Source organism: Echeneis naucrates, chromosome 17 (genome assembly GCF_900963305.1).
Source record: "Echeneis naucrates chromosome 17, fEcheNa1.1, whole genome shotgun sequence".
In the NCBI taxonomy this organism is placed as follows: domain Eukaryota; kingdom Metazoa; phylum Chordata; class Actinopteri; order Carangiformes; family Echeneidae; genus Echeneis; species Echeneis naucrates.
This window is the reverse complement of record NC_042527.1, coordinates 20846752-20873266: the sequence shown is the minus strand read 5'-3', so window position 1 is coordinate 20873266 and position 26515 is coordinate 20846752. Positions and strand designations below refer to the sequence as shown.

Genomic DNA, 26515 nt, shown 5'->3' with positions numbered 1-26515 from the left:
TAGGAAAAGTGGTGCAAAGACAAACTGACAGGGATACTCGAGAAGAGAGACAGGGGAACAGAATGAGATGAAAAACAACCAAAGTCATGTTGGAAGGTACAAACATGGAGGATAAAAATAACCACAATGACTCAAAAAACTTTAACAAAATTCAGTTGTTTTGCATAATTTTCAGAATGGGCTTTTATGTTACCGCCTAGAAGGCTTTTCTCTGCAAACATTTATCCTGATGAATCGGATACAATCACTGTCACTGATCTGTAATCACACAAATCCTGATTAAGAAAAAACAAAAACAAAAACACCGACCCCGAATCAGATTGATGACAAGAATGGAAGTTTTCCCAATAGAATAAAAATAAAAAACTAATAAAAAGCAAATAATTAAGATAAAATGATAACACAAGTTAGAACGTTGTATAACAAGTCAAAGCTGTTGACACATCTGAAGCTGTCTCCAGTAAAACATTGATCTAAAGCCACACAAATCACATAAATGTACGTGTTCTTATGTCTGGTTCCTGTGTGTGACCGGAGCTCCCTCATTTATTTGACTTTATCAATGTTTTCACAGAAGAGAAGGAAACCCCTTCTCAGCATCATGAAAATTAAGTTGTGTTGAACAACAATTGAACACTTTTTTTGGTCAGAAGTAAAATTCAGAATCAGATTAAACTTTGATCTGAATTTGACTCCTGATGAGCTTTGCTCTCAGTTCACATAAGAAAACAGACAGTTATTGATTAAAAAATACAAAGAGTTAAAACTTTCTTCTTTGACAAAGAAAACAACATAAAAAATAAAGATATACTGTACATGTATGAAATGTTTCATTCATTAACTCGTCCCTGAGTGATTCCTCCTCATGCTGCTGACGATCTTCGTGCTGCACACGAAAGGGAAAGGAAACGGCGACTTCTCCATTCCGAAAGCTCAGCTCGTCTTTAGCGCTAACGAGCGTCTGATCGATCGGAACATTTTCGGGACGAGCACCGTTTGTCTCTCGGTTTCAGCTCGGTGCTTCTTGGTTTGCTTTTCTTTTTTTTACCTTCCCCCCCTCCCGTAGAGCCCGCTGTCGACCGTGAGGACTTGGCTTTGAGATCCCAGGCGCCAGATTTATCGAGCCCGACTGCACTAAGTTGATAGGCAAGCTAGCTAGCTAGCCACCTAGCTAAGTCTTAGCTAGCTTGCGGTGCTGGTCGGGGGGGAGCCCGTTTTGTTTTTGTTTGTTTTTCTTTCTTTCCTAACAAACATTTTTAAGGGAGGGCATTGTTTAGTCATCTCACCGCAACTAACCGTGGCTGTTTCCCCTGAATTCTGAAGGCTATTTGCGGCGAGGTTCGGGGCGGTAAGCCGGTTGTTGCTAGCTAGCGTGCTCGATATAGCCCGATAGCTAATTCCCTGCGTATTTAGCCTGGAAGGCAGCTCAAGGCCTCAGCCCAGCGCCACCGCCAGCTGCCACCGAACACACCAAAGTATTTTGCATTGCCCCGCAGTGAGAGGTGACAAGGTGAGTAAGCAACAAACACACACACAGACACACACACAGGCTGCAACTCGGGACGGACGGGTCCGGCTAGCTCGCTTGCTAACCCGACATTAGCCCGATGGAAACCGTTAAAGGGGGAGGGGAGTTGTTGGGGAATCCGCGAAATCACGCCGGAGGTCGCCATCTTTCACTGCTGCAAGCCAGCTAACCAGACATGGCTGCTACTTTCCAAGCCGACTGTCAACTTTCGAGCGGGTCCCGCCGCTGTGTTCCCGGCTCTGCCCGGTTTATTAGCCAGCCGTGCTCCGCTCCTGGCCCCCTCCCCCTGCTCGCACCCCTCTAGCCCCCTCCACATATGGCCGTTGGCATGGGCATGGTATGTGTGAGCTGCGGTCCTTCCCGGCTGTGTCAGCTTCTAAATACGCCTGCATTGCGTCTGCAGGAGAAGTTGCAGCGTTAGACCGGTCTAGTGGATCCACAGCAGGCTTTGTTTTGGACCGGGCCCCGGACACCGGTTCTTCTCTCCCGCAGAGCAGCCTCCACTTAAAAACAAACCGGTGGGCCCTCCGTTACATTTTTCACCGGTGGGGGTATTTTGGACCGACAGAGGGGAGCGTTCGGTTTGTAAATGAGCTCCTGGGGTGATGCGGGGCTGCACACGGGCCTGTGTTTGGTCCAGGACTTGTCTAGACGCTGGGATCGACTCGGGGCATGTGCAGCGGAAATGATATGATGTGTGAAAGTCATGTGATTACCCCCCTGCTCTGTTGTACACAATCCCAGCTTCCATTATGGTACTTTTCCTCAGTGGATGGGTGGGGAAAGACGTGTAAGGCATCTCATGTAAGAAAAGTTGTCATAAATGTATTTACCTTCCTGATATGGGTGGTTTACATTAAATACCATAGATGAGGAAGGAAATACTCATAAGTGTTGGTTGGTCATCAAGGGACCTTCTGAAGGGCTTGACTGGTGCATTTGAGGGTTTGTTGTGGTGCTACATCTTGATTGGAATCGATAACCAACACTGTGAAACACTTATGCTTCAGCTAGGCATCAGCAGAGCTTTTTCAAATAAATGGCTTTTGTGCATTGCTACTGACAGTTGTATTTAGGTTCATGTGCCATTTAAATGTGATTAAAATGGATTCTGACTGTCTGAGCCCTGATCATAGGGTGTAAACTCTGTAAACGTTGACACGGCGATGTAACATTACCCCTAAAGGCTTATAAGACGTTAACGTCACCTTTTCGAACAGAGGATAAGGTTTTTGGAGGATGAGGATAAGGCACATTTGTCTCGTAATAGTTATTCGTTCATGCATTTCAAGAATGATGGGGTGTTTTTATTTTTCTTCTTCCTCTTCCCATGTTTTCCCTCCACTTAGCATTATTGCTGTATCCTAAGAGGTACATTGAGCAGATTTTGTGTGGATAAACAAGTTAATCATTGTGTTTTGTTTGTTTGGATTATTATTAATTAAATTTATTTTTTCTTTTTTCTAATTAATATTATTATTATATTTTTTTGCTAATTTGTTGCTCACCTCATTTAATGTTCAGTGTCATGAAGTAATGAACTTCATAAATTACTTTCAGTAACGTCTCTTTTTTTTTTTTCCTTTATTTTAATATGATTTGTGACTCAAAGCGATGATTAGCAGATCAATCTGTATTGAAAATAATTGTCTGTAGGTCTAATGTGGCTGTTGTGAAACCACAAGCATTTATTGATCGTGCCTCTTAAGCTTGGTATTCATGTTATAGGCTGTTAGTGGGTGTGACTGATAAAACAGAAAACAGGTTTCAAGTCTACTGTTTAGGGCAGTTTATCACAACAGCTGTTTTGATAAGCGAGTGGAATTGATAGGGATTGGTGTTTAGGCCCAATTATTAACATGGCATCTTTCACACACACACACGCTGTGCATGGAAAGCAGTATATGGATCAAAGGTCACCAGCTTTACAGCCATGCCATTCTTTTTCTGCTTTGTATGCAAACACAGCGAGTGTCTGTGTCAGAGACAGGCAGCCAATTGTTGGGCTGGATCATCATTGCTTTACAAACAGTTCCAGCAGGACAGGAACGAAGGTGTTTAACCAATGGTCCAACTCGGTAGCGTCCTCCTCCAGCTTTCTTCATAAATGCGTAACATTGAGATCAAATGTGGTGGAGGGAACTTGGCATTGATGCTGCTGGTGCTGGGATGAAACCAGGAAATGAGCAGAAATTGTCATGGTAGAGAGTAAGACTTGAGCAGATGATGATTTTTGCCATCTATCAATCTGTTGATTATTAACTAATATGTCAGTCTATAAAATTGTGAGATTTACTGAAAACACACTTTTTTTTATATTTGAGAGGCTCATAATTAAATTTTTCCTAACATAATGCTGCAGCAAATTGGCACATTAGCATCCTGTCGTAGTAGTTAGTCTCTCTTCTCCTCTCTGTGCTCACGTATACGGTATTTTAAACCTTTTAGAGACACATTAAGGCTTTTCCTTTTTTGTGCCTTTGTACTTTTCCTCATAAAGTTGTCAAACCTAAGCAGATGAAAGACCAGGGAGAACTTTAACACAGAAACTCTCTGGACCTGTTGTGTGAAAAGGCTCTAAATGGATATGAAAAGCAGGTTTAAACAGACTAATTGAAAACTACAACACTGGCTGAGGTGACCAACATGTGGCATTGGGTTGACAAGCAGAGTAACTTCACCCAGTCGCTGACATCTGTGGCCAACCCTGCTTTTGTTACTGTTCCCCATACAGGGAGTCCAGGCTGTTGTTTGGATTGTTCCTGTTCTCTGTTAAACCTGTTAAACCTAATTCACCAGTCTGTTTAGAGGTTGACCCTTTGAAAATAAAGATGCTGACTTTCTCATAGTGTAAAGTAAGCGTGTCTCAATAGAGACACCACATATTTTTCTGTAACAAGTTTTACTTATGTCAGCGTGAGTGAGTAATATTAGGTTTGATTATATTGATAAATATTTCTATTTACATTTGACACTTTCAGTAATTTGAGTGTCTTTTTTTTCCCGATCTTACTGTTTTATTTTTCTCCACCAAAACAAATTGTTGAAAACCCTATTAGGCAAAAAATCTGATTTGGATTCTGATCTGAAACCAGTTGGAATAAAATCACCTATTAGGTTACATAGCTGAAAGTAAAAGTTTTTATACATAGGCTTATAAAAGGGTAGCACAATTTTAGCAGATATTGCCTTAATTAACAATAATGTTGTTGTACCTTTCCGTTTTTCAACAAACTGCAGCTCTTGAGGTTTGGTTTTGGATATCTTGCTTATGTACTGTGTAGTAAAAGCTTAATAATACTTTAATGCATGATGGGACAAGTCAGGCTTCCAGTAGGTTGGTGCTGAAAAAAACAGGACTTCAAACTAAAATGTCTGAACTCCACAGTGTTAAAATAAGCTTGGTGTTATGAGTGTACATCCCTAAAATTTAAATATCTTCATGTGCACTTTTTTTTAAACTGCTTATAACAACTGACAGTGAAAACATGTCAAATACAAATTTATATTTTGTGATTTATTTTGAAGGTATTATTTGTCCTGTATGTGTTACACCGCTGCGGATATGTGATCACTATTTGCTCTTGAATTTAATTTGTTTGTCTCCTCTACCCCCCCGTAGCTTACTTGGTGACGCAGCGACTTCTCCCTGAGGAGCCAAGAAGCAGACGGCTCATGACTTCTGACCAGGACACGAAAGTTGTAGCTGAACCACAGGTGCAGCAAGTGCAAGAGGCAAAAGAGAACTCTCATTTGGTGAGTTTGACACAAATGAATGTGTTTTTCTCATCGTTTGCTTTTATTGCCTCAGACGTTTCTGTGATTTGAGTGAAGATTCTGCCCAAATGGCCTTTAAATCTATTTACTGTCTTGCTTCAGGTTGAATTAGGTGATGATTTAAAGATGATGCAGTATTGAGTGCCCAACATCATCTATATTACATTATTTATATATTATTAATTGTTTTAGGACATGTTAATGTAAATAATATAATTCCAGGATATTTTATTTCATTTTTTTAAGTGGCTTTTATCATCAAAACAAAATAATTCAAACTTAGAATTTTCTTTGTATTTTGATGAAAAAAAAAAAAACATGTCCTCAAAGTTGTAAAATGTTAACATTGCTTTGAGAACTTTTTTATAACCATCAACATTAAATGTTAAGGTCATCAAGGTTGAAAGGATAACTGTCATTGATGACAACCTGATTATTTCTCAAACGTTAAAGTGTTGAAGGTCAGTAGTTAAATTGTGAAAGTTTATTAGAAATGTGTGAAATGTCATGACTGACATGACAGCCCTGAACTTAAATTTCTGAAAATGCCAGATTAGATGAACATTCGTGAGAAGAATAGTGAATTTTAAAAACAAAATTAATCTCTTTCTGATTTTATTTGTGTTTTGCATGTTGAATTTAGTTGAACTTGCAGTTGACACCCCCCCCACACACACCCCCCACACACACACACACACACACACACACACACACACACAGTTGTATAGTAAACATGAGTGTAAGTTTCAGTTCCTCCTTCAGCAGTGAGATGGGTAAAACTATGTCTTGTCTGACACAGCAGATGCTGTTGTGGCTCTGTTGGATTTGAAGGTAAATCAAAAGAACATAGTTTTTGTTGTTGAGCAGTCTCACAGTCTTTGCCGCTTTTTTTGGAAACAACTCCAAGTCATAGACAGAACCATCACAGCTTCAGCCTGTTGTTCACTGGGGTTGATTTCTCACCCTGGTTGTGTATAGGACACAGGACACAGAAAAAAAGGCAGCTGCAACTAAATAACCATGACCTGTTTTTTATTACTCTCCGGGGACTGAAAACAGAGCGAGGTGCAGCACAGTAGTACATGATGTTTGATTTCCATGACTTTATTAGAATTTGGCGACTCGTCATCATCTTCCATGATGCGCTGTCAAGCGGAGACAGACTAAACTTTTCATATATATTTATTGTGTTGACAAAATAAAGACAATCGGATATTTAGAGCATTAGAGGCTTTGGAGCTGATTTTTCATCATTACTGCTCTAAAGAATGAGCAGAACTCCTGATCAGATAAAGCTAGAAGAAGAAACAACCCAAACATAAGAAAGGAACTTTTTTTTTTGGGCTATTCTGCCTTACACAGTTTTTATCAGGAAAAGAAACACTCACAGTCAGTTCTATTTGATTTAAAATCTGCAAGTGCTTGTACAGCAAAAATTATTGGGGGGGGTAGGCTCGATAATATACCAACAACCCAGCCACAAAAAATCTGATTAACTGTTTAAAAAGCGGCACTATAATAATCAAGTATTTGTTTTTCTGCTGTGTTCTTGAAAGTGTGGCATCTTCTCAAATGTTTGAAACACTTTTTGGTCTGTGATGGCTCAGTACGCACAACAGTTTGTTTTTTGCTGGACATTTGAGTGGAATTATTATATCATATTTAATGTGAACCTAACCTAGGACTATATAAGTCAACCTGTAGTTGGCTGCTTTTCTACAACAGTAGGAGCAGTTCGTATAAGGAGGATGTGTGAAAACATCCAGCTTTGAAATCATATAAAAAGATGCTTCTTGTCACATAATAATTACAAGATTTAGATTAAAGATTTAAAATGAATCCAAAGCGATCACTGTCAGTGGTTCTACCTAATGCAGCGTGATGTGAGTCGAAAGAAACCACTCGCAGCAATCAAAAATGTCTGGTGAGCACACAAGATAATGTTATCTGACAACCCAAACCTGTCCTGGGAAGACACTATTGCACATTTAGCTAAGAGATGTAGCAACCATGCCAAAAAGCAGATTCAGGAAGTAACGATGAAACAAAAACAATCCAAGGTTTGAACATGCAGTGCTGGAGGGAAGCGCTGCTTACGCTAAAGTGATTAAGCCTGTGTGTTTTTCCCTGTGCAGGTAATCCTGCATGCCATCCCTGCAGCCTGTGTAGCTTATATTTCTCCCAGGTTGCTTCACAGCGCTGCAGGTTTGATTGATGGTAACACATGTGACACTATTTTGCAAAGACTGTCAGGGCTAAATGTGGTCACCAGGGTGGGACGTTACACCAGCCTCCAGCCAAATATTGGCAGACTTCGACCCAAGCAGCAGCTGTTAAAATATCTGTTTCCTAAGAAGTGACATTAAAGGTGGGCGGTTGAGTTGTAGACTCAGTCTGATCTAAATGAAAAATATAAATTTCTTACTCCTCCACCAGCTGTGTCACGCCATCTCCCAGAACAGTGCTTGTACCACTGCTTTGGCGTGGTGTCTGGGTGGCCGAGGCCGTCAGCAGGCTGACTGAAAATCAGCTTTACCTCAGCAGCACTGTGGCTGTTTTGGTCTCACTTATGTTTCCAGAGCAGACTACAGCGCCTTAAATCTTTCTTCCTTGGACCAGAGCTCAGAAGTCTTTGTGTTTTTCTTTTTGAGCTTTTATTTATTAAATTTTTTTGGTCTTTCTGTCACTTGAAGTTAATGCTCCCTCTCCCAAGCAGAGTTCGCAATTCCCTCAATCTAGCAAAGCATGATTGCTGCAATACAGAGGAAACCCAGGGAATTAAAATGACAAAGTGAACCGGTGACTGTCTCAGAGCAAACTGGGGATCTGTCATCATGTTTCACTGATGTGTTACAATCAAATCCCTTCAAACGGGAAAGAATGTGAAACTGAGGAAATGGATAAGAAGTGAACGGATGGCCTTTGGGCAAAGAGAAAGTTATTTTTCCTGAGAGCTCCAAAATTAGGAAATGGAAAGAGCCCGCCGTATTTTTCCGCTCTCATTTACACACACTGAAGATTGGATAGAAGATTGGCAGCGAGCAGGGAGGGGGAACTCTTCCCCCGATGGAGTCCAGTGGGCAAACGCCTCAGGCTGTAGGTCTCATTACAGGCCCGGATCAGTGGTGGGAAAAGCGGTTAACGGCTTCTGAGGTTGAGACTGTTCGGACCATTCGGAACGTCAAGGTCTCTGAGCAAAGTCAGTTTCCATTTTAAAAAAACAAAAAAAAAAAAGTAATAAAACAAACAAGAAGTCAGTGCAGAAGTTTTTGTTCAGTCTAGGTCATCTGTGCATATTTCCTTTGTCTTTACATATGTGAAAAAACTATTAAAAATTTAGATTTAAGGGAACTAAAATGGGAAATTTGAAACATAAGTCACTTTTTCAAAATTTAGAGGTGGATGATGTTACAAAGGCTCTCATTGTGTTGCGAAATATTCATTATGGAGCATTTATCTTAGTAATAATAAGGCATTTCGTTTTTACTAAGAGCACTTTGACAATATCAAAATTTAATAAAATAAGTCATCATTGATGATGCAATTGTCATAATACTGTTTAGATTAGATAGAAATCTTTGTCTTTTATCTCAATAATCAAAATCTAGTTTAGTCCCAGATCAGACCAGTGCCAAAATAACACAGGACATTTGTTGCCACCAAACCCTCGTGATTTCCACCTCATTCCTTATTCACACAGAGAGATGGAGTAGCACACCATATGCCTCGCACATATGTGTTCAAAACAGATCAGACATGGAACACGAACCATTTATAGCCCAGTATGTTAAATCAAATCGGTTACAGACCGGGTCTTCAACTCAAAACACTGAGTTGTTTGTTTGTTGGTATGAGGCTAAAGAATCTGATCCCCACTTTTAATTCTTCCCAAACTTTTTGAATCCATCGCCAAAAGATGAACAGTAGTTTTAAATCAAACTGTTGATAGAAATCAATATGGACTCCTGGTTTGTGAGTGAAGGGGGCGAGTCCATTGGTTGTAAAAAGAAGTCAGATCCTGATGAGTTTATGGTCTCAGTCTCTAGTTTACAGTCTTCAATAGAACATGATGTTCATTTTTTTAAATGATGCTCCATTTAGAGGGAATTAGACCCTAAATTGGTGGCTGGATTTGTGGATGGGGCTACTGTGTGACTGACAGGCTGCACCAGAAAACGCAGAGCAGGTCAGATCCACCATCACGCCTAATAATGGTACCTTCTGGTTTAAAAAGGCGATTTGGATGTGTTTGTTGGAATGCAAGTTTATATAGAGAAAACCTAAGATGGAGATGTGTATTCGTGGTTGCCCAAGATGAAGCACTGCTGTGGCCGACTGTCTGCTCCAGCTCTGTCAGAGAGGGAAGAAGAGCCTCCGGCCTGCAGACAGACGGATAGCTCCAAATTCAGCTGTTTTTGTTTTCTCCCCTGAAGGAGTCTTGCATGTCTGCCATCTATGTTTTCCTGTCTGCTGCTGTGAGCTCGCCTCCACTGGAGAGGCACAGCAATAAAAACCCAGCGCTACGCCGGCTGCCCTCTGGTGACACCAACAATAACTCGTCTCTGTCCGCGGTCTGCGATGAATCATGTCCTCTCGTCTCTTCCCAAAATACACCCTGAATCAGGGAAGCAGCAAACCTTCACCTCCTCCTCGAAGGAGGGGAGCATTTAAAACATTTTTGAAAGGTCAAGCGGTGCCCACAACGTACACATCCATTGATGTCAGCAGCAGTTTCTATGGCAGCCGGCTCGGACAGAAGTGGGAGCTCCACATTAGAGCAGGGCTGGAATATTAGCACAGGCGGGGCTGTGTGTCTGACCAGACACATCATGAATGATTTTGTGCAGCATTTGTGAAATACGACCGAGGAACACTGTCTCTTCCTGGTTACAAAGTCGAGCTTGTTGTTTCTCAACTCTTTCCTTTATTACAATTTTCTTTCAGCTCGCTGGTCCTCAAATAAAAAGCCCCCCCCACCCACCCACCTCAGCAACTTGGCTTGTTAGGAGCATACTGTATTAAAACCAAGGCTCAAGAGGGCTGATTTAATTTGAACACTGCCTCGGGGTTAATTTAAACACGTGGCTCACTGGAGCAGTCTCAGCTTCAGCTCAGGTGTGCAACTCAACACTCCCTGTGCAGCTCCATCATTTTGCCGGAGCTGAATGACTCAGTGCAACAGCAACAAAGCAAAAGCAGAGACGGCTGATGAACTGGAGCAAGAGCAGCCAGTCAGCTTCTGCAACGTCAGCCTAGCACACCAGGGCGGCTGAGCCTCAGCGCTGTCATCAGATTTGTTGAATCAACCCAGCAGCTCGGATCGAGGGGGCTAAACGCAGCGTGGCTGTGATTTGATGGGGATCGTTTAAAGAGGGGCGGCAGTGGCTTCATTTCGAGGAAGCCTGATTTATTACTTAAGACATGCAATGCTGGTCCAGAGTCGTCATCTGTCTGCTTGTGGACACACTTACAGACTCTGTCTCTGAGGGTTAATCATGGATTGGATGCAGTGGAGCCTGATACCACCACATATGCGAAGCGCCTGGCCAGCTTTGCCCCAGGACTTCAATGAAACTCTGACTCTGACCACAGCTCTGGGCTACAGTCTGATAGCCTGTGAGACGTGCATGCTGAACTGCTGCTTTGATTCTGTGAGTATGACCAGCTGGCAGCAGGGCTGCGGGGGCCCGGTCCCTGTCCAACCGAAGCTGCGTCTCAGCGCCTGTCAGATGCTGTTGGACTGAGGAGTCTCGCTGGCAGATGAGGCAGCTGTACGACATTATTGATGAGGTTTTTATTGAGATCCAGAAAATTCAGTAGGATTGTGGACGTTCGTGTGGCATCACGATGAAGTTCATTTAGTCTTCCCATTCAGCTTGGCATCAGACAAACACTGAGTCATTAACAGCCATGTCATGCAATGATTCAGCATTGGTGAAACTGTCGTTCAGATGTCATCACTCTCAGATTTGACAGTTCTCTGCACAGAGAGGAAATTTTCTTGGGTTGACAATTTGAACTTGACATTTTGTTTTAGGAAACGGTCTGAAAGTCTGAACTTTGGAGGCGAAGGGCGCTCTTCTTTTAACACTTGAACTCTGGAAACAGTCAATGAAGTGATGACTGAAAAGTCAGATGGATACGAAGGAGCTGAGATGTCAGTTGTAGGTCTGCGTCGGGAGTGTAAGAACTGAAAGTAGTATAAGCTGTCAATTTATGAAGCTGTGAAATGATTCGGCATGACTGAAACTATCATTTCAGAATTTGACAGTTTTCTTATCAGAAAGAATTTTTCTCAGTTTGCCATGGTTGACCTGAAGTTGTGTGCTGAAGATTTAGCAGTAATGGTTTTCACAGCGATGCATCTGTCACAGATTTGTCATTGATCTGCCGTTAAATAATGTTGCAACATGCTCATTCCAGTCTTATCTGTTTAAAAAAAAAAACAAAAAAAACACACACACACATAACACCCAATGGTGCCATATAAGTAAAGACTACTTTTGAGCTGTTAGGAAGGATATCATCTCTTTTAGCCTCTGTGAAGAAATGAGAGAAAAGTCAGATAAGACAAATCAGCTTGAAAACAAAATGTGGGGGTAATATTTCAGAACTACTTCCTTCCGCAGTCATTGTTCGTTTTTGTCTATTATTGTTGTTTACTGAATTAGCAGGTTAGAATGTGAATTTGTTAGCATTTTGTTAAATGTGTGAATATATTATGGTATGTTTAATTCATCCTTCAGTGGAATTATTACCCCAATCACTCAATTTACTGCTGATCCTCACCACATGAGTCTTGTTCCTTTTGAAATACGGGTATAAAGTTTATTCTTTTCTTTTATTCACTGATCAGATTCTGTTTCCTTCCCAGGAATCCGCCAAGGTTTCAGACCTCAACCCCAATGCGAAAGCATGGGCCAACCACATGTTTAGCCTGGACCCCAGTGGGAGTGCAGACACCACAACTGCTGCCCTGCAGCCATGGAAGGATGGCTGCGATAGTTCGGCCGACCCCGGCCCAGAAGGTCAGCAAACCGCTTGGGCTACCAAATATTTTAACCCTTTCTATAATTTGCATATTTATATATATATATATATATATATATATATATATATATATTTTTTTTTTTTTTTTTTTGGCCATAAAACACGCAAATCGATATGTTTTCCAAAAAATAAACAAACCCATGGAAATCAGTAGGACAATGAAATGCCAAGACACATTTTTATTTATTTATTTATTTATTTATTTATTTTGTTTTATCTTATCCTATGTTGTTTGATGTCTGTGTGTAATGCTGCTGCTACGCTGCAATTTCCCAGCCTGGGATAAATAAAGTATCTGTCTATCTATCTATCTATGCAAAATACACAGAATGGAAATATGCTGTATATGGCATCACAAATTATAAAAATATTGTTGTCAAACACAAAGTGGAAGAAGTGAAAGTGTCAGCTGTAGTTGAATCACTCATCTATATATATGTGTAAGAATTCACTCGAGACAATTGATGTTGACTTGTTGGTGGAGAAAAAAATATGCTGGACTCACACACCCCTAATTTTACTTTGTAGCTTGTCCTCGTCTATTCTTGTCACTTTTCTCGTCACCTCTTTAATCATTCATACTCAATTTAGTATGAGCAATGAATATTCCAACCACAGTCACCGTTCCCTCCACACAAATGACCCTAATCATTCACTTTAATGTGCCCAGCCAAGTATAGCCGGTTCGTAGGCAACAAGGGTGTGTTGGAGAAACACAAATTATTGATTAGTGTGCGTTTGACTCCGATTGACGTCCTGGACTACGTTTGCAAGGACATTTATGAAAATGTGCTGCTGAACAACAGCAACTAATAAAATGTTTCCAATCACGAAGTGGCCTTTTCAACGACTACAGACTGTCGATGGAGTTTTATTTTTATTTATCGTAATCGAGCAAATGAAGATCTTTCAGTGTTTGGATGTGTTCACTGCTCCCCTCCATCACATCAGCTAACACCCGTGTTTCTTTTAACATTTATAACTTTTGTTTACATTTAATTAATTAATTAATTTATTTATTTATTTTCATCTTTTTAAGAACAAATTAGAAAAGGTTTTATGAGACTCCAATATAGTTGATTATGACAGTAGCTGTTCTAGTGAAGGCGATCTAGCTGTTTGTTTGGGTTTTTTTTTTTTACCCAGCCTTTAGTTGTCTGTGCCTACTGTCATATTACTTAAGATGCTTTTGTTTTGAAAATGTGCAGATGCACAAGTTTATGTTGGATAACTAGAGACAGGGTTCAAATATAAGCCCCCCCCCCCCCCCCCCCCACACACACACACACACACACTCACACACACTTTTTAATAATTATATTACCTCCCCCTTGTTGACTGTCACAGGCTATGAAGCCAGTGAAGACAAGGCATTCAAGGAACCCCTACTAACCGGCCCAGATGAGCCTCCACCAGCCCCAGTAATGCTGGCTGAGCCGGCCCCCGTGGCCTCCGTCACCCTGGAGTGCGCCGAGCCAGCCTATACAGACTACCCAGAGCCGGGGCAGCCCGGGCACACAGGTGGGCTGGTTGTAGGTCAGGTGATACCTGATGAGGGATACGAGCTGGGACGTTAAACACTGCTCAAATCCAGTGAAACAAACTGAGTCGACTCCTCTGAGTTGGACCATTTAGCTTTTTAATCATTGTAACGATGTTTTTAGACTTTCAAAATGTTTTGTTTACTGTCAGTGAAACAGGCAGAGCTGATTTTATTTATTAATCTTTTAATTATGCAGTTGAGTAATTCTTGCTTGTCAAAGTGGTCTCTGCTGGGACAGATTCTAACTGCCGGCTGGCACATTAAATGAAAAGCCACTGAATTTACTGAATGATGAACCTACTGAAGGTGATCCAGTATGATCCATTTATTTGCTTATTGAAGTAAGTGTTGCTTCATGTTGTTTAAAGCAGGGCTCAGTCTGGAGAGAAGAATTTATTGTTTGGAGTTGCACAGTGAATCTTTTATGTTTTATTTACTGCAGCATTTACGTTTCATTCTTTTTCAAATAAACTGAAAGTCTAGTCGACGACAGCGTTGAAACAAAGGCTGCTGGCCAGAGAAGTGGTTTTTCACTCCACTAAATGATCTGCACATAAACCTGCTAGAATTTTACCAACAATTTTCCCTTGATGGGGATTTCAGAATAAATCAAGTTGAACAACAAACAAGTATAATACAAGATGAATAGAAATAAACCATCTTCTCATACATGTTTATTTAAGTAATGTGTGTTTGCTCAGCATCCCATTTCCCAGCCACATCCTCAGTTTATTTTCATCAGCTTCATGTCACCAGTCGGAATCATGATTTGCTCCCAAGGGTCAAGGATTATTTTAAAAGCTGTGTTATTAATCAAAGATATCCCCCCTCTTGCTGCCCTCGTCTGTCAACAGGCAGTGATCCCCAGCCTGAGAATCCCCAGGAGGGTTTAAGGGAGCACCTTAAAAAGACCCTGGAGTTCTGTCTATCCCGGTGAGTTAAAGCTCCTTCATTTTACCCCAGAGATTTTTTTTTTTTTTTTTGGGGGGGGTGACTAGAAAGATTTTCTTGGGACTATTTGACATTAATGTCAGCAATTTCCTCCAATGTGACACGGAGAGGACGGGAAAAGATGTTGATAAAGCTGGTGTTGTGTCATACCTCATCCCCAGCTGCTGGTTCACACTTGATAATTGAGAAAAGCACTTCCAATTGAGCCAAAGCAAGAAGAATGGCTGCTCTTAGTATCATTAAAGGCCAGAAGAGAGAGGCTCTGGCAGATGACTCAGGGGAAACCTCCTGTCTGATTGTTTTGTTTTGTTTTGTTTTTTTTTCCTGCCTTCTGAAATGCTATTGATCCTGGTTGAGCCGTGATTTGACTTTAGACAAGGACTCAGACATTAACACCCATTTACTTTTTTTTTCTTTTCCTCCACTGATTGATTACATCAGTGTGGATTTTAGAATCAACCCCTTTTTGCGTGAAGGACGATTAGGCTGCCCCGCAGTATTTATTTGAAACAATAAATTACAGCGGAGGCTTTAAATGCATTTATGAGCTGAGTTCATTTATATTGCATTTTTCAAAAAAGAATAAAAAACAAATGAAAGAAAACTGATAGAAATACAGTATAAAAAGAGCAGATGGAATAAAATAAAGACAAAGCATAAAACTGATTAAGAAGTCAAGTCAAGTAAGTCAAGTAAGAAGTCAATCCAGTGCTTATTATGATTAAAAATCAGTCTCTAAATCAGAAATGTTGATTTGGGAGAATCTACACCCTGCAAATACAGTTCACTGTCATACCCACAGGACTAGCACATCCAAAAACCACAGAGCCTGAGCGCATCATGTCAGGTTCCCAGACGCTGGCTCCTGCAGCGCTTTGTCTCAGTTAGCACAGTTAACTCAAGTGTGTAACAGCTGCTGAGAGGCTCAAGAGGCAACGCTTCACCCTCCCAAATGTGTCACACTTGGGTGAATTAAAGCAGCCTGATGTTCTTCAGGTTTAGAGCTCTATCAGGTGAGGACAGGTGTGACCCTGTGTGTTAGTCACACCACTGCACTCAACGTTATCTGAGTAAATAAAAGTTTGGTTTCACCACCGTGTGGTTTTGATGTCCGATCCAACCGCCGCTCCCTCTGCTTTGTCTCTCAGGGAGAATCTGGCCAGTGACATGTACCTCATCTCCCAGATGGACAGCGACCAATATGTGCCAATTGTGACGGTGGCCAACCTGGACCACGTCAAAAAGCTCAGCACAGACGTGGAGCTGATCGTGGACATTCTGCGATGTGAGTTGTGTGACCAGGACTCTGGTGGTGGCTGTTTGCCTACTAAACGGTCCGTGGGCCAAGACAAACCTCTCAGCCGCAGCAAATGTTTATCAGCATGTGACTGGGGTTGATTTCCCAGGAGAGGTTGTTAAAGTGCATCCAGCAGAGCCTTACCTGCTTGTCTATGATTTATACACATACTTAAATGAATCCCTTCTCACTGATGTTTGGTCTCCTGTGTTAATATGTTCGACGTTCAGAGTTACCACCAATTAAAGTTCCACATTTTATACTCAACCTCCATATTTGATCTTTTAAAGCTGTATATTCAAGGTGTGTTGCACATATCTATGTTTGTGGTTTTTAATACCAAAAACCTCTCAAACTCTTTGGAACATCTGCCTTCTATATGGACCTTTAAACTTTTAGGTTGTATGGATCTTTTTAACTGACGTTTAAGGAGCTGAAGGTAAACAAGTAAATGTGATTTCACTGAATGTCTTCATGGGGTTTTCTTTAGTTGATTTTACTGTCCTGCTTCCTCCAGCTCTGCCGTTGGTCCAGGTGGATGAGAAGGGAGAGAAGGTGCGACCCAATCAGAACCGCTGCATCGTGATCCTCAGAGAAGTTCCTGAGAGCACGCCCATTGAGGTCGGTGGATGTCCGTGACAGTTACCCTGAGAATTATCTGCTGTGCATTTAGTTCTTCTCAAGCTTATTAACTGCAGCTGCAGTTAAACAACAGGCTGGTTGTGGTTTGGCTCTCCACCTTTTTTTTGCCTTTAGACATTTTATGGTGATGTTTAATAGACGTGGGTGAGCTAACACAAATGAAACAGTCGGTTTTTGTTTTGTTTTGTTTAGCTTTTTTGACCTGAAAGCTGCAGACTTTCAGGTCAGACCGAAATGAAAAAGAAGGAAAGATTCAGACGAGATGTTTCTTGTAGGAGCTGCTCAGGTTTCATTTGTGCTTGCTGCCATGTAGTCGATGGATTCAGTGTGTGACCAGCAAATCAAACCTAACACAGTGACTTTTCTTCCTCCACTGCAGGAGGTCGAAGCTCTTTTTAAAGGGGACAACTTACCCAAGTTCATCAACTGTGAATTTGCCTACAATGACAACTGGTTCATCACCTTCGAATCAGAAGCTGATGCACAGCAGGTAACAACATGGTTAATGCTGTTCTACATTTTTATCACAATCACTCCTAATTCTTCCCCAGATTGTCCTTGTCTCCCTGTCCAAGTGTATGTTTGGGTTTTTCATCATTTTCCCACAGCCGTTATATTGTTAGTAATTTGATTGAAGAGTGCTCTAATCCAACAAAACTGTTGCCTGATGCTGGGCTGTCCTCTTGTTTTTGATGAAGGCATATCAGTATCTGCGTGAAGAAGTGAAGACCTTCCAAGGGAAGCCAATTAAGGTAGGCTGCACCTGACTGAGAGACGCAGCACAAACTGAATATTCAGAAAGTCACCACTTAGATAAACACACGCTGGCTTCCTGCTGTGAGCATGGCGGCTTTGCAACTTATTGGTTGTTATTTCACTGCCGTGTTAACAGATTAGAGGGAATACAGAGATTCAGCATCCCAAGTGTTTTTTGACTTACATGAGACCTGTAGCGGTCAAAATACACAAACTGACTCTTTCCACCATCGTCTTGGCTGAATCTGACAGCAGTTGCATGTGGATACAGAGACATTTGTTGTCAAAAACAAATATGAATTTAATTTGAAGTGAAGAGACAATGAGGTATCGGAAATGGCACATAAAAGTGCCAGCAGACGTGCAGCCAGTGTGAAAACAGACACACATGCTTCCAGCATGCCTCCAGCCTCATGGCTTCAGGCGTCATAGCCGCCCTGCCGTGCCCTGCTCTGTGTACAATGTGTCTTTGATGCAGAGTGAAGACCTTCATCATTAATTAATCAGTGTCACCAGGAAACAGGCGACAGAAATTACAGGTCTCCTCTTCGAGAGGTCCCATGATCCCCTTAATCCCCATGAACGCCGCTGAGCCCTCTTTTATAGCCCTTATCTTCTAAATTTGCCATCTGAATGACATTTCCTCCCTGTTTTTTCTTACATCTGCTGTTCCTCCTCCTCTATCAGGCCAGGATAAAGGCGAAGGCAATCGCTATCAACACTTTCATGCCAAAGAACGGTTACCGGCCGGTGGAGGTGAACCCGTACGCCCAGCAGCGCTACACGTCCTACTACATCCCGCCGGTTTACAGCCCCCAACAACAGTTCCCCTTATACAGCCTCATCGCACCACAGGCCTGGTCAGCCACACACAGCTTCATCGACCCCACGCTGGTGAGAGTTGAGATTCACAGACATAACACGTGAATCTTGGGGAAAAATTCAGTTTGTAAAACTCGTCGATTGTTTTTCAGAGTTCATTCATGACTGATGAATCTGTTTCCTGTTTGCCAGGTCGCCCCGTTTCACAACAACCAGTTCATCAACGGATTCACAGCATCGCACACTTTCAAACCAGCGACGTCGCCCCTCACTGTCAGACACTACTCGTCCAGGAACAGGTTTGTGTCTGTGACCTCTCAGTTGTGTCTGACAGTTAATTGGTTTAAATTAAATGTTGATAAATTCTGCTACCTGAGCATCAAACATAAAGAACTGGATCATGCTTTCGCTTCCCTGCAGGAATCACAGTAAATCTCACTTGAGGCCGACCATCCCCACGGCAGACCGCAGCACAGGGCTCCTGGACAGCCCGGCCCTCTTTCCCAGCTTCCCCAGCGAGAGGCTCAATGGGGTCCGCAGCAGCCCGCCGACACGACTCCCCACCAGCCAACCCAGAACCAGGTTACCCGCCACCGCGGCCTTCTCTCGCCGGGACACCGCCGGCACGGGGCGAGTGACGGAGCCCGCCACCACAGACTACTCCCTGGGAGCCGGCCGAGGAAGGTACAGCATCAATTCAGGATAATGGCACCCAACGCTGAGATCACATGGGTGTGGGAAGTTGTGTAGAAATTAGAGCTTTAAAAGTTCATTGACTCGTAGGTGAATTCGTGTTTGTGTCTTTAGTTTGTTTAAAGTGGTGGAACGGGTGTCGTAAACTGGCCTGATTTTCTTTGTTTCTTCAACCAAACTCAATCGTAGAAATGCAAGTTTAGCTGAACGTTAGAGCTCCGTTCCACAGCTGCTTCTCTCTTTGGACGACAATGAAATGATTTAAAAGTAAAACTGCCGAAGCACATTTCTTACACAATTTAAAAAAAATTCACTGATCAATTTTTGCTGCTGCTCTTGTCTGTTCAGCAGTTGAGATGCTGCTGCCTTTGAGTTTTGGCCTGTCTGACTCCCAGAAACATGTTATTTTAGAAAAAACTGCTGAAATTGAATGAAAATGAGAAGATGTTATCTCTTATTGATCATGTGACTGCTCCTGATTCGACAAACGCTGGGTGGGTGTGTCAGTGATAACTTTGTGTCATGTCAGGTCGTTGTTTCAGCTAGAGTGGATGTTTGTAAATTGGGATGTTCTCTTTCTTAAAGGAAAAATGTTTCTGCTTCTAGGAAAAAGAGGGACGAAAAGTTTACAGTAAGTATGTTTCTCTGTGTGTCACTGTGATGTAGCTCAATTAAAATATTTAGATTTTTGAACTTAAACGCTGTAATGTCTGTTACTGTCACCATCACGCTGAGGTAACAGCCATGAGCGCCTCCTCATTGTGGCTGCTTCTGTCGTGTGACTTTCTTCTATGCATTGCAAGGTAGCTCTTTGTGCTGACTCTGTGTTTGTTGCTGTCACGCAGAGAGTGACACCTCAGTCGCCGCCGCCTCCCCCCAAACCCCCATCTCCGAGCTTCGAGCTGGGGCTCTCCAGCTTCCCCCCCCTGCCTGGAGCAGCTGGCCAGCTGAAGACAGACGACGTGTTTGACAACCGACTGGCCAGCAGTGTCGTGGTCGGACCCTCCAAGGAACGGGTAAGAGCTGCTCCGGACATCGAGCCGCCACATTTCAGGTCCTTGTTAAGCATTTAGAATAGTTTAGAACATGTCACGGGATTTCTCCAATGAATGAATGCTGCCTAAAATTCAGAATTAAGAAGTCAGACGCCGATTGGAATTTATTATCTTGACAGATTACTAAACTTTACTCTTTCTCTGATCTTTAATTTTAAGATGTTTATCTAAAAGAAGATTGATTTATGGTTTTGACATTCAAAGTCCTGCTCTAAAGAATGATCAGAAACTTGAAATCAGCTCCAGAACAACCCAAACAAATGAAAGGAGTTATGTGTGTTCAACTCTTTTTGGTTATTCTTTGTTTTCTGAGCTTCTATCCCCAATAACAGAACAGAATCTTTTTAAAGTTATATGTTTAATTAACCGTTTGTGATTTTCCTTGTCCAGTTGAAGTTTTAAAGAACGTGTTCAAATACTCAAACGTCTTCAAATATTTGTTATGAAACAAATGAAATACTTTAATGTGGATTTAAATAAGTGAGCTCATTCTTAGTGTCTCTATTTCAGAATCATTAATTCTTGCTTCACATAATGTTATTAAAAATGTTTTGATCATACTACACAAATCTGCTTATCCTGATTGAGCTGATGGTCCATCGAAGACAATCTGAGCATGTTTGTTTCCTAGTTTTTGAAGAGTTAAGATGATGAGAAGCTGTAAGTGTGAAGTGCTGAAGGTCTCCTGTTCCTTCAGTCTGACTCACGATGAATTGAATTCTCTTGCTCTAACGCCTCCACGTCTTCCTCTGTGTGTTGTGATTGCAGAATGTAAGTGCTGAGTCCAGCACCGGAGCCGCTCTCTCTCCCGCGGGCCCCAAAGAGCCGCTCCGATCCTCCTCCTCCCCGTTACCTCCAACCTTCCAGCCCTCGCCGACCACTCCGACCCCAACCCCGGCCTCAGCCCCGACACTGAGCCCAGCCTCTGGCTCGCCACACAGTCCCGCACCCCCCCTCCCAGCAGCGTAAGAACCACACTGAGGCCTCACACATTCTGATGACGTTGGACCTGAAGTGAAGGGGCAGGCGATATAGAAAACTTGCAAGTTTACGTTTTATATAAAACAGCAGATGACAGTGATTTATAAAGTCTGAAAATTAGGTCTGTGCTTCATGGAGTTAACAAATGAGACCACAGAAAGAAGGATTTCTTCGAAGCCTCGCTGCTCCACAATGGTTTGAACTTGTCTTTTTTCCTGAAAGTAGAAAATCAGCCCTGGAACAAACAAAAAACGTGTGAAGAACTTTTCTTTGGTTATTCTGGTTCACAGAGCTTTTATCTGAAATCAATAAGGAAAAATTCAGTGTGCGGTTTTTAGTTTTTTTTTTTTCTTATTTTCTGAGCTGAGCTACAGAGAACAGAGTCTTTATTTAATGAACTGCTGAGCCTGTCGCTCTCGTCATGTGCTGATGACAATGAAATGTCTGTGACTCAAAGGCTTTGTACAAAACAAGCTTGTGAGGTGCGGATGATTTTTAGGCCCCTTAACGCTTCGTTGGACGGTCTGTTCTGACACATTTTACTATCTGTGACTTGGAGGTAAAATTTTAATAAATTGTTGGTGGCTTTAATTGCATCTCCTGGGTTTTGGATTGAATGTTTACATTCTTATTGTTTGTGCAGCTTTACTCTTCTCTCATTTCGATCCCTGCTGTTTGTCTCAGGGAGGTGAAGGTGACGGAGGTGAAGCCAAAAGAGGTGCAGTTGTCTGTGGAGCGAGTCCCCGGCACTCTGTCCACTGCAAGCAAATCGGTGCAAGTCAACGGTGCTGCCACGGTAATCATTGATTTTTGCTTTTTCTCCTCTTTCTCCTCTTTCTTCTCCTCTCAATCTCCTCACCAAGGCCTTTTTAATGCACACCCCCTCTCAGACATCTCCATCACAGATTAATCGATCTCAGCGTGAACAAAAATGGGGGGTAAATGACTCGAGCTTTCATTCTGCAGTCTCTCGAATCAATTTTGATTACGAATCAGTCGATTCCTCACATCTGCGGGGTAAAGTGTGTTTTAATAACAGACAGGAATCAGTCAGAGGGATGGAAACCCTGCAACTGCAAAGAAAATTTTACTTATCTCTTCAGCTAAAGTAGTGAAACTCTCATTGTATTTATTTTTTAATACAATAATATAATAATATGCAAAGAGCTGCAGCTGATGACGTGGGGTGATGGAAGACTGACGTCTCAGAGGGCTTTAAAATTTTAAATGAATTTAATCACAGCTGCCAAGTGGACGTCCAGAAACCAGAGTTTTTCCCTCTGAGCCCATTTATTCCTTTTGTCAAAACACTGTAAATCCAAACATGTCATAATAATAGAAAATGTCTTCCACTGATGGGGAGTGTGATGAACTCAGGAGATAAACATAAAGAGGCAGGACTTTTGACGACGGTTGTCGTTATTTCCTTCCAGGAGCTGAGGAAGCCGTCCTACGCTGAGATCTGCCAGCGGGTGAAGGACGCCCCGACATTACAGCAGCCACCGACCCCCAAGGAAACTAAGCCAGCCTCCGCCGCCCCCGCGGGCGAAGAGAGGAAGTGCCCCGACGCCTCCACCCCTGCGGCGGAGGCCAAGACCAGAGAGACATACCCCAAATCCGGCTCGGCGGCCGTCACTCCGGGAAGACCCCCGAGGGAGGCCAGAAGGTCGGCCGGGCGGTGGGCCTCCCCGCCCCCACACCCAGGGAAAACCCAGAGCAAAGATCCCCACCACACTCCACCCAAGTCCCCACAGTAAGGCAGAACCTGCCCCTCCCCCCTTCCCACTATGCTCCACTGATGCGTTAAAAAAATAAAAAGGAAATATAAGTCAGGGCTACTCAACACTTATATCCCAGAATCACCAGTCACAAACAAGCATAGAGGACGCCTTCTTTTCTTGATCAGGGCTTGCAGACAAAAAGCACTTTACTGTGCATGTAGAGCACCGTTTCATTCTTTTTATTCTATTTATTTGTTTGTTTGTTTTTTTCTTACATTTCGCTTTTATTTCTCCTTTTCTCTTTTTGCATTACGTAGTTGTGTCAGCCTGTAAGTTGGCACAGACAACACTGAAGTTTATTCATTCTGTCCAAATGGCCTTGTGGGTTTAAAATAGTCTTGTGTGCGAAGCAGCAGCAGGGCATTGTTGGGAAGCCGCCCCGGTGGATGATGCGAAGAGGCGCGTTCAACAGACTCCACCTTGTTTGGCTCTCAAAGCGAGGGGGTTTGTGTGCATGTCGGGTGGAACTGTTGTGCAACTGTGTAGCTCAGTTGTGGCTCATAATTAGCAGACGTGTTTTTTATTTTAATACATATTGACATCCATATGCAACTTAATGTCTAAATCTGATCACAACAAGACTGCTTTGTTTACATCGACTCAGTCCTCCCTTACACTAGATGATGCGTGTTGTCATCGTGCAGTCGGTACAGTTTCTGCCGGTAAACGCCACAAACCTTTTCTTCCTTCGTCTGTAAAGAATCGCTGCCCTCTGCTGGTTTGTCGTTGCTAACTTGCTAGTCATGTTTCATCGCTCAAGTGTGACATCAGTGCTAGTTTTTTTTTTTTTTTTTTTTTTACGCATCATGCAGGAAGGGAACCAATAAATTAGAAACACCTCCTGATGGCTAAAATATAATTGTCTGATGGAAACGTCTGTGTTCTTAAAGTGTTTTTTTGTTTTTGTTTTTTCCCAAAATCTAAATATTGTTGGGAAAAGCAAAGTAAGCTCTGACGGCTGCAGCTCTTATCTCTCATTTTCTGTTTAAAACTGTGGATTAAAAATGATTAGCAGGCACATACTGAGGAAGGAAGACGCAGTTTGGTTCACTCGAGGAGGAAAATGAACGCTAGCTCAGTTAAGCCGCGTCAGTATAACCACTGTAACGAACTGCTGGGGGGAGGAAATGTCGACCGGCCTGTTCCTGTCTGAAACGCGCCCAAAACATTCAGCAAAGTGGCGTCGGTTTGATGTTCATGCCGTTCGAACGGCGATGCGTCTCCAGCTCTTCCTCCTAGAGAGTGCATGACCTCAAATCCTGGAATCTGTTGCTACAACTCACCGGATACTGTATGTAGAAATACTTGACTTACATCTGCAGAACTTTATTTGCACTCATTGTTTTCTCACGCTTCCAAGCAAATGTTATTAGATGAAGTCAAGCCACACACACACACGTACAAAATAAACTAAAGGGATCCTTAAAGAGAATTTTCCAGGAGCAGATACCCGCAGAACCTGAGGCGGAGAAGGCTGCTTGATGCTGGTTTAACTTCTTTTTCTGCCGATCTGAGGCTCCTTGGTTTGGATGGAAGTGCTTGTGAAAGTGACGGTATTTGGAAAGTGTGTTTTTTATGAAGCAGATGAAGGTAAATGGTGAATGGAGTTCAGAGGTGGGTGGAGGGGCAGGTTTGTGAAGGTGGTGTGTTGGGGGTCCCGTTGGGGGTTGATGATGGGCTCATGTGGACAGTGATGAACTAAACATCCAGGCACGTCCATCCTCCGAGTGACGGCGCTCGGCTCCGCCTCTTTACCACTGAGGTCGTCGGTCTGGTTCCTTCATTTTGTCTGTTCGTCAGTCGCGTGTTCTCGGCGGTTTGCACACGTTAAGTTTAAAATCGGGTGTTTATCACATCAGAAAAGATTTACCAAAGCACATGGCCTTTCTTGCTACTCCACTCCTGTCATATTGGATAAACTGTGGCCAACGGTTACATTTAAAGCACAGAGTAAATCTATGAAATGATCGCAGACGGATTCAGGTTTGCGCTTCACATGTTTTATGTATTTTTTCGGTTCTCACAACAGAGTAAAGTAGCAAGAAAGCAGAACTCGGGGAGGGAGGTGGTCGGGCCGGGCCTGAGCACGGTTGGTCGGTCTGTTTACTGTAGCAGCCCCTTCGGCAGATAACCAACCAGGTCCTGGATGCTCTTACTGCGGAAAGGTTTAAAAATGATGTGTGCCAGGCGGTGAAAGATCACGTTACCTCCCTGCTCTTCAGTTGTGTGCTCAGGTTCGTCTTTTCATGTCATCTCAGATGCAAAACCCTTCATAAAAAAAAAAAAAAACAACAACAAACCACTGTACTATACACAGTCTCTGTCTGGGGGAAACAAACCTACATGACATGACCTCAAACGTCTCGCCAAAGTCTTCCTGCAACAGAAGCATTCTGGGTAATCCCACTAAGAGGAAACAGGAGCCCATCTGGAGAAGGGAACGCTTCATTAAAGAGCCTGTACTCCCGCTCATAGCTGCTTTTGATTTGGATGCGAAATCTTGAGTTTTCTATGTAAGATAAAACTTAAAAAATATCTTTCTTTTTTTTTCTCTTTGAAGGACTAAGATGCACTTGGATGGTTTGATTGTTTTCCTTTTTTTTTCCTCATTGGTGGAAATGGTTAAAGAGAAGATGTACCATATCCACTTAGTTATAAACCAGTGCTGATTTATTCAACAAGAAATATCCTTAAGTTTTCATTTTAGGGAGAAGAAAAAAAATAGAGATGGATCCAGGTCTCTATATATACGCAAAATGTCAAAAAAATCCATCCAGTGTTTGAAAAACTTGAATTTTATTTAAACTTGAAAAATGACTTTGCCTTAACTTTTATACAAAACGAGCAGTTTGTTTTCAAAAAAATCCCCAAAACGTTAACAAGCGTGACATGTGGAAAATATTTAGTCAAACTAGACGTCGCAAGTCTTACTGAGAGAGAGAGTACAAATCTGCAGCAATGTTGTTTTTCTTCTTTGCTTTGTTTTTCTTTGTAAAAATGTATGAAAAAGAATCATTTTGTTCTTTGTTTAATAGTTTCAGTTTTCTTTCAGTTTTGTCTTTTTTTTTGGGGGAAAAATATAAACCTTGTAAATGCAAAACTAGTCGATACTGTATTAAATATGTGCACTTTGAAGTGTGTGCTTTGCTTGTACAGTTGTAAATACTCAGAAAAATATAAGAGGTACCTTAAAATTATTATAAAAATATATTGATCTCGTTGAACTATTAATGTCGCTATCGAGCTGGATGTAGGATATAAAAAAATCTTAATGTTGTGCTTTTGAATATATTTTTCTTTAACTTTTTAAAACATTTTTAGTTTGGGTGGAGTTTGAACTCTGCTCCACTCTGAAGCGTGGGCAGGCTGTCTGATTGTACTTTGTTTTTGTTTTGGTTTTTTTTATTGTTGTTTTTCATTCCATTTATCTTTTATTTTTCGACCTGTGTTGTCGGTCACACCTGTAGCTGCACAGGTGTGTGAGTTTAGCCCCGCCCACCACATGTGGGAGAAAGAGTCCATCAAACTGGCCGAGCTTCTCAAAGCTGCGTGTCCACCAGCCTCCTCTTTACAGCCCTGGCTTCTTTTTCCTCTTTGTGAACGATTATATATTAAATATGATCTTTATGTCTCCAGATG

General features: G+C 42.2%; 1 protein-coding gene across 2 annotated transcripts; it reads left to right on the top strand.

Moving 5' to 3' along the window:
• Positions 1–911: 911 nt before the first annotated feature.
• larp4b (La ribonucleoprotein 4B) lies at positions 912–25220 on the top strand. Of its 2 annotated transcripts, none has more exons than XM_029524427.1 (17): positions 912–1510; positions 5151–5284; positions 12180–12333; positions 13703–13876; positions 14753–14831; positions 15998–16134; positions 16664–16767; positions 17168–17278; positions 17487–17540; positions 18232–18438; positions 18559–18665; positions 18787–19050; positions 19666–19690; positions 19905–20075; positions 20883–21079; positions 21780–21891; positions 22529–25220. In XM_029524427.1, the coding sequence occupies exons 2-17, from the start codon at positions 5204–5206 to the stop codon at positions 22850–22852; spliced, it is 2301 nt and encodes a 766-aa protein (XP_029380287.1). In that variant the 5' UTR covers positions 912–1510; positions 5151–5203; the 3' UTR covers positions 22853–25220. The 2 variants fall into 2 exon arrangements, with proteins under 2 accessions (XP_029380287.1, XP_029380286.1); XM_029524426.1 differs by having other exon boundaries at positions 19645–19690.
• The last annotated feature ends 1295 nt before the right edge of the window (positions 25221–26515 follow it).

Bases quoted from the DNA above. Each gene is read 5' to 3' on its own strand.
- larp4b (XM_029524426.1), top strand. From the start codon at position 5,204: ATGACTTCTGACCAGGACACGAAAGTTGTAGCTGAACCACAGGTGCAG. The intron at 16,768-17,167 runs GTCGGTGGATGT...CCTCCACTGCAG, and splicing joins CTGAGAGCACGCCCATTGAG to GAGGTCGAAGCTCTTTTTAA. The intron at 17,279-17,486 runs GTAACAACATGG...TTTTTGATGAAG, and splicing joins CAGAAGCTGATGCACAGCAG to GCATATCAGTATCTGCGTGA.